The sequence below is a fragment of the Citrus sinensis genome, chromosome 6, assembly GCF_022201045.2.
Source record: "Citrus sinensis cultivar Valencia sweet orange chromosome 6, DVS_A1.0, whole genome shotgun sequence".
In the NCBI taxonomy this organism is placed as follows: Eukaryota; Viridiplantae; Streptophyta; class Magnoliopsida; order Sapindales; family Rutaceae; genus Citrus; species Citrus sinensis.
Genome location: NC_068561.1, coordinates 25389264 through 25405067, shown reverse-complemented (window position 1 = coordinate 25405067; position 15804 = coordinate 25389264). Strand labels below are relative to the sequence as shown.

General features: G+C 32.3%; 2 protein-coding genes across 3 annotated transcripts; both read right to left on the bottom strand.

The window, feature by feature from the left end:
• Positions 1 to 1162: 1162 nt before the first annotated feature.
• On the bottom strand, positions 1163 to 3418 carry LOC127902985 (F-box/kelch-repeat protein At3g23880-like). 2 transcript variants are annotated; one of them, XM_052443297.1, is made up of 2 exons: positions 3199 to 3418; positions 1163 to 2759 (listed from the first exon to the last, which is right to left on the bottom strand). In XM_052443297.1, exon 2 carries the CDS (start codon positions 2711 to 2713, stop codon positions 1523 to 1525), a length of 1191 nt encoding a protein of 396 aa, XP_052299257.1. In that variant the 5' UTR covers positions 2714 to 2759; positions 3199 to 3418; the 3' UTR covers positions 1163 to 1522. The 2 variants fall into 2 exon arrangements, with proteins under 2 accessions (XP_052299257.1, XP_052299256.1); XM_052443296.1 differs by having other exon boundaries at positions 1163 to 2740.
• A 7271-nt stretch (positions 3419 to 10689) lies between these two features.
• LOC102609021 (serine/threonine-protein kinase PBL34-like) lies at positions 10690 to 15347 on the bottom strand. Its single transcript, XM_006482522.4, has 6 exons — positions 14526 to 15347; positions 12956 to 13296; positions 12639 to 12774; positions 12116 to 12252; positions 11906 to 12029; positions 10690 to 11407 (listed from the first exon to the last, which is right to left on the bottom strand). The coding sequence occupies exons 1-6, from the start codon at positions 14707 to 14709 to the stop codon at positions 10899 to 10901; spliced, it is 1431 nt and encodes a 476-aa protein (XP_006482585.1). The 5' UTR covers positions 14710 to 15347; the 3' UTR covers positions 10690 to 10898.
• Positions 15348 to 15804: the final 457 nt, after the last annotated feature.

Sequence of the window (15804 nt, the reverse complement as noted above, 5' to 3'; positions counted from 1 at the left end):
CTAAAAACAATTAAGTAATTTGAAACCATATATCCAGTATAAATTGATACTACATCATAGTGAACAATTATAATTATCGTTAAACATATTGACAAACAATTATATAATAATAATTATAAAGTACCATAAATTATTAAAAAAAAAAGTAATCATTTTATATTCTATTACATATGTACGGCAAAACACATAATAAATTAAGTCATATTGTAATAATTATTTTCAATATACAATCATTTTTCATTTAACAATAAAACCTTCATTCAATTGCTGGCCAAAAATCATTTGAACATATAACCATGTGTTCAATAAATCATTTCGTTTAAAACAATTGTTTATATCACATAGTGTCACTTGTACTCCCGGTGACCCGGTCGGTAATTCAATCAGGGTATTGTATCTAGCAATATTCATCAATAGATGATAGAAAATACATCACAATAAAACAAAATAGTTTGACAGATAGAGAAATTAATTAGTATATCTCAAAGATAAAAGTTCACTGCACAATTTTCTGTAGAAATTATTTTACTTTTGAGTCTCTTATACATTAGAGGATTCATTGATCTTGCTCAAGTACACTGTCAGCATTACAGATCGTGGACAAAATCTCTATCTAAATAAGCTCTATTTGAAAAGCCAAGCTAAACGGAGCTACGCAAACTAAGCAACGTGGAAATTCTTCACGTGCTTATAGTTGTAAATATGAGAAGCATCCGACACAACTTTATTCTAATGGAAAAGATTTCAAATCTACCGGACATGTCTCAAATTAGCCGTGAAATGTTTCAAGACCCTTATTAAATATCAATAATCAAGTTCACAAGATAATACAGCAGCGATAAACAAACAGTCAGAATTCAATGAGTTAATTCAAAGCATGATCCAATCCCTGCGGTAACAGATAGTTCACATGCAATTATAACAGAAGCATAATCTTCCATGTCAATGGATAAACTTGGCTGGCTCATATAATGTTCAGGAAAAACTGTAAATAATCCCCAGCCATGAGTGGCAAGAAATTTAGAACTTTCAGGGTGCTAAATTTATACCCTATCACTACTCCAATCCTCATCTTCCGTGAGGAACAGATATCTACTCATATTTACATGATTCATTGTAATTCATCTGTTAAAATTAAATAAAAGCATTAAACATGGAGGCATTCTAGAAGCATCAAATTGACAAATGATAAGAAAGATTGTCTAACACTAAGCCAAATCTTGGGTAAGGGTCGAAAAATACAAGCCTGTTCTCGACTTAACCACAAGCAATTCATTGAAGTTTATAAACTGCAAACAGCTACTTGCTGAAAAAGCCAAATAAAGTAAGCTTTAAGCAAGAGGGCAATCAAGAAGAGAAATAACTGACAAAAGACTTCTATTAAAATATCATTAGATGATAAGAAAACTAATCTAATACTTGGCCCAAATATATTAGACACTTCTCCAAGTCAGCTGAGGCATAGTTTCATTCATCAAGTTATGAGTTATGACGTCCTATGTCAAGCTTATTTCCATCCCTCCTAGGTTATGAGCTTATGTCCTCCTCTGACTGAAACTAGACTGCTCATGTAATTTACTACATAAAGCAGCCGAAAACCAAACAACGAAGTGCCAAATTTATCTTGAATTTTCAGGGTACACGCTAGAACAGGAAGCTTTTTGATTTCTTTGGTGCCAAGGTTGTAGGAACATGCTTCTCTATAGTAGTCATCCATGATAAGCTCACCCCTTTCACAAAATGATAATGGTCTCTTGATTTCGCAAAAGGGTTCAGTGGTAAATAATTTTTTCCAGATTTCATTGGCTCCAAATTCATCCATGACCCATATCTGGATCTCATACGATTTTCTGTACTTATCACGCAAAACAAAGGCAAGAGATTCATTCAAAACTGTAAGCTTTGAAAATTCCTGATCAATCTCATTAGGAATATTTGGCACTGGTAACTTTTGAAAGACCTCATCACTCATGTCAAAAGAAAAAATAAAATCCCCATTAACCAGATTATTATAATTAATCCCAACCGACTTATTCCACGAAATCCAATAACAAGCTCCTCTGAAGTATTGACATTCAAAATTGTCCTTTAGAAAACGAGTCCCAGCTCCTAAAAAGTCTATGTTTGCGGCTAGTTCCCTCCAGCAATCTGCACTCAAGGTGTACACCTCGACCTTTAAATGACAAAGACCAGAGCCATCCGAAATACACAATATTCGTACAACTTTGTAATCATTGGATTTGACATCGTAACCAAAGCCAACACAACCCATCCAGTAGCGAAAAGAGTGGTAACAGTGTTCACGGAGGTGTCTGAATTCTCTAATAGCTGGGTTAGCCAAAACAACTCTACCAGAAAGCAAAGCGAAACATACAATGCCATGGCAATGACCCACGAGTTTATAATCTGGTTTATCCTCGTACCACCGATATTCAATAATCTTACCAACAGTAAAAATGTGATTACAATCACAGAAGTGGAAGAACAAGCCATTTGCTTCTGAAATATCAAATGAAATGGGCCGTGAAATGACAAGAGCACAACTGTTCTTGTTACGTATCTGGTTGCGGAGATGCTTAACTACGAATCTAGAGTTCGTAATGAGAGAATACCATGACTTTTGTACGCATTTGGAACACAACAGCGAGTCTACAGGCAGTAATACAAGAATCTTGAACACCAATTCTTCAGGAAGATCACTAAACCCTGCCATTGATTTCCGCCCTTGCTTCTAATATATCTGCAAAATGCAATGCATACTGATACTATCATTTGTTGAGGAATATTTTTCAAAAATCTAGCCATTAAATTAAGAAATAACATAGTTTGCATGTGTGCGGGTATTAATAAGTCAATTTTATATAGAAGATATAATATTGGTAAACAATAGATTATTAAATAAAATTACAAATTTATTTTTATCTATTAAATAATAAATGGTTAAATAAAATTTAAATGATTATATTTAAAATATAATAATCACTATGTCCTAATAGCAAAACCGATACACAAAAAACAATCAATCATATATTTCAATCCTTGACATCAAATTAAAGTAAAAGATTATAACTTGTTATCATGCAAACACGAAATCAGATTAATAAATCATCAAAAAGAAACTAAAAATCGAAGCTTCCAATCAAACAGAGCTTCGTATACAAAAAGACTAAATGGGTTGGGATCTAGAGAGACGCTTACCAGTGAAGAAAACCCAGAAGGAGAATCAGAAATAGATAAAATCACGTAATGGGCATATGCAGAAAAAGGGGATTATAAGAGAGGGAATTTAGGGATTGATGAATTGTGCTTTTTGTTTGGTGTTATTTTGCTTTGCGTCAGCCTTCGCTGTTTCAGAGTCGGAACTTAAAGTTTCTGTTCTATTCTCAGGGGATTGATTAAGATTTTTGAAGACTTAATCTTAATGGAAATAAATACCCTCACACAATATCCTAATACCTAGTGGTGGGCAAAATCAAACCGGAACCGAAAAAAATCGGTTCGGTTCGTTTTTTTGGGTTTATTTTTTTGTTCGATTTTCGAATTAAATTTTAAAAAATTCGAACCGAACTGATAATATCATTTGAGTCCCTCTCTTTTAATAGGTGTTCACAATACAATTAGCCATTTTGTAATCTCAATAACGGTAACTATAGAAAATGAGCCAAGACCATGAAAACATTTTTTAGTCTTTCAATATCAATCAATCAACTAATATATCAATAAAATGCTTTTATAAGACATTTAACTAGCAAAGCTTTACAAATATTTTTACAAGAAATAATTTATGAAAAGATAAGTATTTTAAAGTCATTATTAAAACAATTTTTGGAAAACATTTTAAATAAACTTTTAACCAAAATATAACTTATTGTCATAAACTATAATGGTAAAATTGCTTTAAAAACCATAAATTCCAATTCATATGAAATCTTTTCATACATAATTACATATATATACATCTAATAAATATTATGCACGAATTCACTCTTCAATACATCAACCTTCTTAGATATGAAAATACCAAACTGACAAAACGATTAAAATTCTAACCACCCTATACATTTTGAAATTAATTTAATAATATGTCACTCCAAGAATTATAAAACCTTGCAAAGATTCTATTTTAACAGGTGAGATTTCTTATGAAAGTACCTAATAATTGAAAGAGTTGTAAATTTATTCAAAAATCATTTAATTTTAAGGCGGACAAAAAAGTCTTTTCAGTATTTAATACTACATAGTAACAATTTGAAATTTCATAAATATTTAAATAAAACTCTAAAAATCATGCCATTTTAAATTATGTCAGGAAAGATAACAAAGACTCAGAGATAAAAGTAAGAGATTTATTTTATAACAAAAAATATTTAAAATAAATTTTCGTTTCATGTATCCAAAACTTGTCTAGAAAAATTTAGACTTGTGGTCATCTGACCCAAAAATTCGTAACTTTAATTATAAAAATCAAAAAATAGTGAAACAAGTTAATAACACCTAGCAAAAATTTCATGACCATTTAAACATAATAAAAATTGATTAGTAATGTGATCTTTCAATTCTGGAAAATAGTTTCAGGATTGCAAACGCAAATTTCAAAATTTGTATTTATTATACAAGCCCTAAACTCATGAAACTAAATATGCACATACTAGACATGTAAAGGAACTTTTGATAAAAATTTCACTTGATTTTAAATTAAAAACATGCTTAAAACATATCATATTTTGGACCCATCAATTCTGGATAATGATTCCATAAATTGCAGTAACCCTACTTACTGAATTTTCATAATTAATCTACTACATAATAATTCCGAAATTAAACACATGATAAATAAACAGTTTATAAATGCATAATAAAAGTTTCATAAATTTTAATTGATTCTTTACTAATAACAAAAATCATCCAAATTGGAAAGATTGGAGAAAAGCGTAATTTTCCAAGAACGGTGTACCAACTTCGAAAGTCCATAATAAATTCAATATTTAGAATTTTAAAACATATGATATTTCAATAGAAAGCTTCAGATGTCTGTTATTAATAGAGGGTCCTGCTACTTTGCAACTGGTGTTTGGTACCCCTATTTTGTCATTTAGTGATTTAATGATTAAATCTAACCAAAGAGTTGCATGGCCGTGCAGATGGGTTTGCATGGTTATTAACATTGTCATCCCTGATGTTTTCTGAAAAATTAAAAAAGGTAAAAGTTTCTAAATGTTGACATATATGTCCAGATTGTTTCAATTTTTTTTACAATTAAATCTATTGACCTAGTTTGACTATTAGCATGAGTATAATGTATGGATAATAATGTAATCTCATGTATAAATTTTAAAATGCACGAAAAATTAACACGCCTTAAAAAATATTTTGTTAACATAATATCTATTTAATATACAATAATTATTTGAATATGTCAATTAAAAAATAATACCTGATAAAAAATATTAATTTGTTAACAATAATAATATATGACCATAACGAACATGCATATGCCTAAATTAAATGTTTCTAATAATATTATTAATGAACAAGTTGCGTAATTCGTAAGGTATATTTAATTAAATATGTTTTTATTTTGATACTATTATCTTCTTTATTTATGTTCTTTCTTTATTCATAATTAGCAGTTTAGCACCCATGAACTCTATCCTCTATTTTTGTTTCCTTTTTTTCATAAACTCTAACCTAATAAAATAGTTTTAATTAAAAGTTTAAAACCATCATATTTTAAAAGTAGATTTTTTGATCGACAAAAGTCCTACTATTGATTCTTTGGTCTATGAAGTAGTGTGATTTAAAAAAAAGGTCCAGCTACCGTTCACTTGGTGCATGTTACCCCATATTTTATCCATATATGAGTTGCCCATTAGATCTAACGCAAAACTTGCTTCAACAGCATGGATGTATTCTATTTGGCTTTTAACATTGACATCTCTATTGTTTTTCAAAAAAACAAAATGATCAAAAGTTTGATAAATAATTTTGGATAATTTTAAAATTTTATATTTTGATCAAGTGATCTAATTTACTATTAAAATTAATGACAATATAAGGCCAATAACTTGAAAAAAAAATTAATGCATAATTTTTTTTGAAAATAATATAATATTAATTTAATATGTAATAAATAATTTAAATATATAATCAAATACATTAATTTATCAATCATATTAAACAATTTTTAGAAACAATATAAAATTCATTTAATCAATAATAAATAATTTAAATATGTAATTAAATTTTAATTTATCAATAATAATATGACCAAATGACAATGTTAAAAAATTTCATAATAATCAATTATGGTTTAGTATTCAAATATAAATAATAGAAATATACTCTTAAGTGTAAATAGTAGAAATATTTTGGACTTATATATTAAAATTTCAAAACTTTTAATTTTTTCACTTTTCAGCAAATAAGAGGGCTTGCAAAGTAATTTACCAAAAACAAGGGTACCATGCACCCGGGGCACCGTAGCTTCGTCCATTAATAGAATATAAATCTCGGTCATAAAAATTATTGAGGGCACATGATTCTCTGTGTGCACATGAAAATATAAATCTCGGTCTAAATTATTGAGGGCACATGAAAAACCGTACGACTTGACGTTTACCTTCTCTCAGAAAAAAGACCAGCGTGAACTTTCTTCTACTCTGGAGTGCAAAATTGGACGGGCGTCAATTATCAATATTGGAAAAAAATTATAAGACGCCATGACGTATTTTGTTTATTAAACAAATGACGATTCGTCTATCTTGGAAATTCGTTGCAGACTAACGAATGATCTCAACTGATTTCATCAGAAATTTCACGTTCCTCGGTTTGGACTTGGTTTTGGTGCATTCATGGAACATGCTCCTTTCTAGCCAGGACGAAATGGACAGCTTCTCAAGAATTAATATTTATGGAACTTGGGATATTGCATCTCAGGATGATTTGAGATTTATTCTTAATTGGATGGATGAATTTCCACGGTGCAAGGACTCTGAATTCTTTCTTATTGTTCTAACCTAGGAAGGTAATTACTTAACAAATTAAAATGGTTTAAGATCACTGAATTTCAGAACAAGAAAGTTTTCTGACCAATGAACTTTTATTTTCAGGCAATTATATCCCACAGCTGGCGGCCCTGATATCAGACTCATTGATAAAGCTCATAGCCATTGCTGAAATGACTAATTGGTTACTATTTCTGCAATTTTCTTATTGTTAGGATTTCTATATATACAGAGAATCTGAGTTTAACTTTGTGTCTCTTGTATCTTCGAAACCCCATCTTAGATCTTGAGTCGAGATTATTTGTGGTCACTAGTCAGATGATGCAATGTATGATGAAGCACTACTAATGTTGCCGAAGACTCTTTGCAATAAGTCTTAAGTATCTCCCTGAGTACACTCAAAATTGTTTGTCCAGGGCATGCATCAAATTGTTTGGTGCCTTTGTTGCTTCCAAACTCCTCTTCAACAAAGAGGGATTTTACCACTAAAATTATTATGATATATTATGTCAGTATCATATTTTGTTGAAAATTACATTTTACTAATAAATATTTGTATTGTTATCAATTTATCACATTTCCGTTAAGAAAACGTTAATGTTTAACATAAAATGAGTTAAAAGTCGATTTTACCCCAGGAGAATAAAAGACAATTTTACCATTTGAAAAGAACAAAAACAAGATTTAAAAAACAACTAAAAAAAGTAATTAATGAAAGATAATGAATAATATGCAGAACTATGATAAATGGCAAAGAAAACAATCAATAAAAAATTTATGTTTCAAAATTAATATTATAACCTATGAAATTCAAGTATTAATCACAACTAAAAATGATAACAATTTACAATAACAATAACAATTAATAAGATTTAGAAAACAACTGAAAATTCTAATTAATAAAAATAATGAACAATATGCAAAATTACAACAAACAACAAAAAAAAAATTAAAAAATTATGCTTCAAAATTAATATTGTAATCTATAAAATTCAAATATTAATCACAATTAAAAACAATAACAATTTAATTAAGGAAAAAAATTAATGAGAGAGAGGGGCCAATTTTAGGGTTATCAATTTTCTAATTCTTTAATTATTTCCCTTGAACTTTTTTACTTTGTTTTATTGTTTATTTTACACTTGCAATGCAGTGTTTTGGATTTAAAAGAAATGTCTTTAATGTCTTTATGACATCAGCAAAACATCAATAAATTTTTTATTTTTTTAACGAAAGGGTGGTAAATTGATAACGGCGCAAACGTTTTGTGGTAAAATACACTTTTTAGCAAATCTTGGTACTGCCATAATATGTCCGAGTAACTTTAACGGTAAAATGATAATACCCCTGATACATAAAAAATGGTGCGCATATACATTTATATACCATAGCATTTGTTCCTCTTAATCGGCTAAAAGTGATTCAAGGCAAATTTCTGATGGATTTCTTTAGTTGTTGAATGCTTTATAGGATAATTAACAGAAGATTGTGAAGAAGGTTTTGAATATCCAGAAAGCAAAGGAAAAGCAGGCCTTAAAGAGGTAGAAAATGGGAAAACAAAAGCTAATCCCTTTTCAACTGTAAAACTTGCAATAGATAAATTTTATTATGATTATGATCAATGATGTGGTATTAAGAGAGTTGAATGTTCTTTTTTTTTTTTTTTGAAGTATTTAGTTTGTTTGATATTGATTACTTGGGTACTTATTAAATTTCGAAGCGATATACTGTGTACCCATTATTCATGCCTTCCAATTTAGACCTCCTTTCTTTTGCATCAGGCCGTTCGTGTGTGCTAACAATTAACATCAGAAAAAAAAATAATAATAACTGCAATATTAGAACAGCTTTTCCCACTTTAAAGTTCAGTAAATTTTCTAACACTACTTAGAGATATCAAATACATCAGACTAAAAGATAAAACTACGGATCACCTTTTGGCCAAACTTTTTCAACAAGTCCTCAGAGCAATCTCGGATCCAAGAATAGACCTGTGCCTCTTAATTCATTTCTAGAAAGACCAGGGTCCAACGATGGATCTGACTAGAGAATATCCCCAAAATCAAGTTTGGACTGTCCTCCTTCCATGGAGGATCAAGAACTTACCTTTGAGCTTTAGCCAAATCGTCAAACAAACCAAGAGATAAGGGTTCGGCTCCCCAATTTTCATCCTTTCTGTTCCCTTTCTTTGATGTAGCATGAGAAAAAGTCCCCCGTGAGTCGTAAAAACATGCTGACCAATTCATGAAGCCAAAGGAAGCTTTTTGAAGCACTCTAAACATTTCTTGTACGAATCCTCGTCGTACTTCGCCTCAACTTCATTTTTAAAGCCATAACCTGATTTACAGGACTTTGATTCATGATTCCGCGAAAAGAAACCTACAAAAACGAAAATATATGTTAAAATAAACATTTATTTCTCAGTTAAAGACTAAAAATTAGAAAAGAAAACAGGGAATTCCAGGCTAATGAAAGTAAGCAAGTTTCAAGACCCCAAGCTCCTCTGTCAACACAATCTCTGTTAAAGACATAGAAGTGATTTTAGGAAATCCAGCATCTTTTAAGAGAAAAAGAACGTGGTGCAAGCCCATGCTTGTCTCCATCCACTAAATGCTGGTCAAAGTCATCGATTTTAACACAATTGGGCTCTGTCTTGAGGATCTTGGAAGCGTGACAAATACACCAACAGGAAACACCTCGTGAAGCTTGAACGGATCAAGATTTCTGGAAGACCAGTCGAAAGCCAACAGAAGATCTTCATTCATGATAACCATTACTCTCAGGAATAAATGCAACAATGTGTTTTTTTTGCTACTTGTTCTTCAACATTAATTGTTGAATTTGTCACGAACATTTGAGTTCACACGGTATGTTTTTGTTTTTCTCTGTTCAAGACATAGAAGCGATTTTCATAAGAAAATCCAGCATCTTTCAAGAGAAAAAGTTTCATTATCACAATAAATAAGTTTTCGTTCGAGATGATTGGTCGTCCATATATTAACGACATGACATCTTAATATCAAAATAAAGTTAAAAGAAATTGTGATCAGTAAAATGCATACGCGGAGTCGTTTATTAAATTTTCACAAATCGACATGACATCCTTCATTTACATAATGCTCGACATTTCGTTTAACTTCTTTGAGAAAACGACCAGTGGGAACTTTTGGCTCCGGCGTTCAAATTCCAGGGGGCGTCGATTCTCAACTTTTTACTAACACGACAATACATTCTCTTCAAACTTCATGGACGACATGACGTATATAATTTATTAAACAAATGACATTTCGTCTATTAACTAACGAATGATCTTTAATTGATTTCCCTCTAGTAGCCTAGCTTGGCGTCCGAATCATTCAATTGATTTAATTATTCATGCAGTTGCCACCATACTAAACCTTGAAATTGGAGAGATTTATGTATGCAAGTCAGTTACTAATTTAGTTATTAAGTACCTTGATTTATGTTAATCTTAAATTTGATGTGTTTGATAAATAAATTTGAAATCGATATTTTAAGTTAAGTGGAGGCAGGGAGTGTGCTTGCTTTATGAATAGGTAACTTAAGCTAAAGATGCAGTGTCCAATGTTCAAGAAGATGCAATAGCAAAACTTATTCATGTTTTTGGAAAGAAATATGTATATGATAAAACCCTAAAGGCCTCTGTTTTTATGTATCTCAATAGTTTCAGAAGCAATAATCTGCAAGAACTTATAATTAAAGGAAAGTTAAAATTTGAGGGATCAAGAGGTTAAAACAAGAAAGCCAAAAATCATCCTTGGTTACAGTTTTCCAATACTCAAGACACAAACTACAAGCCGCAATTTGGCTTCTAGAATTGTTCAATTACCTCTCAGAAAAGAGCTTCCCCCTCATTAACTTCCATGCTTACTGCTAGGGTTGTGAAACATTCGGTTTTGGTGAGTAATGAGGATTGTTAAGGTGATATGGAGAGATATGAGGAGCATTAGGTATGGAAAGGCTCCTCGTTGGTTGTCCTTTCCTCGGCACTCTACTGCCATGTTTAGCATTCAGATTGAGCCTCACACGCTCAGCTTGCATGGCTTGGACGTAGGATGAAGAAGAGGCCATGTCCTTAAGGTATGGCAAGGGCTTAAGTGCTTCAACCACTTCGCTCATCCGAGGTCTGGCTTTTTGGTCACGGTTAAGGCAACTAGCAGCCAACTGAATGGTTTTCTCAGCACCTTTGATTGAGAAGCATCCTTCAAGGCAAGGATCTATTAGTCGGTAGAACCTTCGCCTCTCTCCAAGCTGTGGCCTAGCCCATTCCACCAGGTTGTGCTCTCCATTGGGTCGATTTTTGTCCATTGATCTTCGACCAGTCAACATTTCAAGTAAAACCACTCCAAAGCTGTAGACATCACTTTTTGCAGTAAGATGGCCTGGCGCAAGAATAGTTCCATTAGTAATGAACTGATTTACATTCACAATGATGAATGGATTCCATAGCTCAAGCATATCCTGTGCAGGTGTGATATATGTGAAAATGACTTGCATGCAGATTCCTTAAATTCCTTGCATAAAGTTCCTTAAATTGTTCTTTATACACTCTTTGACATGCAAGAAACTAACTAAATTCCTTCGGGGTTTATACTTCTGTTGCATCAATTTCTTCTGTTTTCTGTTCAGGTGGTGGAGGTGAGGGTGAATTTGATACTGATGGTGGTAGTTGTCTCTAAGGAGCACACAGTACAATATTGAATACACAGGACATATACAAAGAAATACCATTGAATAAATATAAGCCACTGCACATACTAAAACTCATGAAAAGGAATTTAAGAGCTGCAATATGTTATATTCGTCACAGGATGCAGACAAAGTTTTTCCCAATTAAAAGGAAAAGAATAAAAGGAGACACATTATTTAACCATGCTCACCTGTCATCACATACTCAGGTGCTGCATAGCCATAAGTGCCCATCACTCTGGTAGATACATGAGTCTTATCACCCTCCGGGCCATCTTTGGCTAGTCCAAAATCTGAAAGCTTAGCATTGTATTCCTAGAAGAGCAATTTTTAGAAAATAAATTAAAAGGGGATTAGTAAGAAATGGTTAGTTGTCTTCTTGCACAACACGGGTCACGTACCCCATCTAGGAGAATATTAGATGTTTTAAAATCACGATATATCACTGGCTTTTCAGCTTCCTCATGAAGAAAGGCAAGGCCCTTCGCTGCATCAAGAGCAATTTTCATTCTGATGGACCAGGGAAGAGGCAAAGACCCTGCAGCAAAAAAAAAAAAAAAAAGAATTACTGAAAAATCAAATGTAACAAAAATATATAATAGCAGATCATGATTTGGTCAACAAGGTGCCAGTGTTGGTAAATCAAAATAAAGGGCAATTTGGATGCACAACTCTGGGTTACTCATAAAATCCCTTCAGAAACAAGGAAAACAAAATTCTAAAATTTCACATTTTAATATAAGGAACATAAAGCTAATTTTTTTCATTCCACTGCTCTATCTTTTGTCAAATTATTCTTTTGAACCTTCCATGTTTTCGCTAGTAGAGCTGACAATTTGGATCAAGCAGGATGTACATTCCATAAATGGTTAAGAGGACATTTATATAATTGTAATTGTGGGAATAGTAAGTTCCAGTACATACTTCTAAAGAGGTGATTCTCCAAACTTCCTCGAGGCATAAACTCATATACAAGCAGCCTTTGATCATCCTCAATGCAACAACCGATTAACTTAACCAGATTAGGGTGGATGAGCCCACCAAGATAATTAACTTCAGCCTGCCATAGAGTAGAGATTAAAGTTGTCTTTTAATCACAGGCAATCAAGATAATCAGGCATTAGAAGTAGGCCAAATCTTATTCATGCCTCTGTGTGTGTGTGTGTGTGTGTTGACGATGTGTCTGCAGACACATGAATCTGCAGATTAAGACATTAAATTAGATGATAATGTTCTCTTACAAGCCATTCCTTATGACCCTGAAGTCCATCGTGGTTGAGGGTCTTCACAGCAACAGGTAGCCCAGTGCCAGGTTTCACCGTAGCTGTACCATTCATGTTGATCCAACCTTTATATACGCAACCAAAGCCACCCTCACCGAGAAGACACTCAGGTCTAAAACTCTTTGTTGCTGACTTAAGCTCATTGAAGGAGAATTTACGAAGCTGAGGAGATATTTTCAGTTCCTCGCCTATCTTGGGAGTGGATGGTGTTGTACTTTCTGCATTGCTAGTTGTTGAAGATGACCCTATAGGAACAACTGGTTGACCTCGACTGGTATCATTTGTAGATTTACTTTCCGCTAATCCACACACAAAATCACAGGACAAAATAAAATAATAACAATATCAGTGTTTCAAATCCAACAGTAATCATGTAAGACATGCAAAAAAGCATTTGCGGTTCGTACTTGACAAATTACTAAATAAACTAAATCACACCCTGTAAGATGAAGTTAAATAATGTCAGTCTGATGCAACATATTGCAGGCAACAGATTTAAATGTACACAATATGAAGGAAAAAATTTGACTTTGACTATTTACTAATAAAAAGCAACCGAATACAGTTCACTTTTATATTAAACTACTTATGATGCGTTAATCCATCATAAACTTGCAATTCTATGTGAAGCAGTAAAGCAAGACTAAAGGCATTACATACTCTGAGAAAAGGAAACAGTTGAGAGTGAATAAGTATGATTTCCAATTTCTACAAGTACTTGGACATAAAGTTTGAAACTTGCTCACAAATCTATAAGTTATACTTTTATGGAGACTACAGAACCTTTAAGCATAAATGCTTAATGAATCATGATATGTGGGTAAATTACCATAAAAAGATCATATATATAGCTTGTCCCATCCACAGTGCAAAAAGGTATATCTACTAAAATTCTTCACAACAGCATAAACCAATAACCTGCATAAATTACCACTACACACTTATTCCTTTCTTTATCCAACAAACCATTTTCCAGACGCAAAACATTCAGAAATGGCCAGTACTGTTGAGCTATTATATAACTCAAAATCACTTCATTTCTCAAAAGATGGGGCAAAATGATGCAACCAATCAAAAGAGGACCACATGGTCGAATTTCTATTTGGCCATCAGTCTTATTGATCAAGTAATGAACCGGAAACGACAAAACCAATGATTATAAGTAACTATCTCGATCAATCTAGACTAGAAACCATTAATTCAACTCAATATCCATCAAGTGTACACAATTGGAATACGATAACAATTAAAGAGGCTATACGACAAAACAGTTATAAATGTTCAATTATGAGATTGTCATGCTCGATGTTAATACCATAAAATGCAGGCAAAAACAGAACAGAATCAAATAAATTACATGATTCTAAATCTGCGTGGCACCAAACAAGAACAAATAGAATATGATCAAAACCTGATATAATATAGCCAGAGAATCAAACAGAATCTAACTACAAGCAGAATATAAATCAAGCTAAGGAATTAAAGCCATTATATGCTGAAACAATAAATAAGAACAAGTTAGATATACCATATTGAGTGCTAGTGCCACTATTGGCACCGTCCGTTTTGGAACTTGAAGACAAGCAGCCTCCTATAAACCTAAACTTAATCCAACATCCTGTGACTCCAGATTCACCATCTTTCTTTTTCTTACTTTTTGACTTATCCACGTTCAAAGCACCCCCATTGAAATCCTCAAGACCTAATCCCATCTTCTTCTAAGCCTCAAAAACCAATATTCTGACCTTTCTTAAGCCTAAAACCACTGCCCACAAACCCACCAAACACCCAAATGACCCCAAACAACATTTATAACCAAACCCAGATAGGATAAAAGAAGCAATTTCAAATTTTTTAAAAATGAATAGCCTTAATTGGGAAAAACACAAAATCATTTAAACCCCGGATAAGAATACATGTAAAGAAAGTAAATGTGCCACCAATGGGCATAACCCAGATCAGAAAAGTGACATGCAAAGTTAAAGAAGCACCATTTAGAGTAATCTGAAAGAGGTGGCCCAATTCAGAGAACCCCGGAAAAAAAATGAAAATAAAAATCCCAGAAACTGACTAATACTCACACAGTGACAAATGGAGTATAAATTTGTCAGTTATGTTTCAGCTTACCAAACAAAACAGACACACGCAACACGAATACACAGGCCAACTCACTCACACAATGCCAAGTAAGTGCGCACACACACGAGGCTCTATAGAAAGCTATGGAAGAAATGAACAGTGACTCAGTGAGTGAGTGAGATAAAGAAACGTGCGTTACATTCGTGAAAATTTAAAAAAAAAAAACAAACAAAAACAAATACAAAAAAACAAGTTACAGGAGGCAGCCAAAGCTAGAATTTCGGTACTTTTAGTTTGGCTTGGTTGGCTGTTGTGTTACAAAACCGATGTTGTCCTTTTGTCTTTTCATTGGATTGGATTACTTTATTATTTCGATTAATTAATTAATCAAGATTTTGCATTATCCATGAAATAATCCATTATCAAATTGAGTTTGATAAAATAAACTTAAATAACCTTTAGATTGCAACAACACGAGTAAATGTCCAAATAAAAATTTTGGATCTTCTAATGTGCTGTGAGTTATATAATTAACTTAAAATGGAAATTAAGATTTGGAAGCTGCAATGGGCTTGAAAATGATATATTTTAATAACCGCTTATCTTTTTTTCACTATCTTTGTAAGCTAAAAATTTTTAGATCGAAACAGCCTACCTTGTTATTTAGAAAAGATCTTATCGTACGTTGCATAATCTCATTCAATCTTTCTTACGACTTTCTGTGGGTA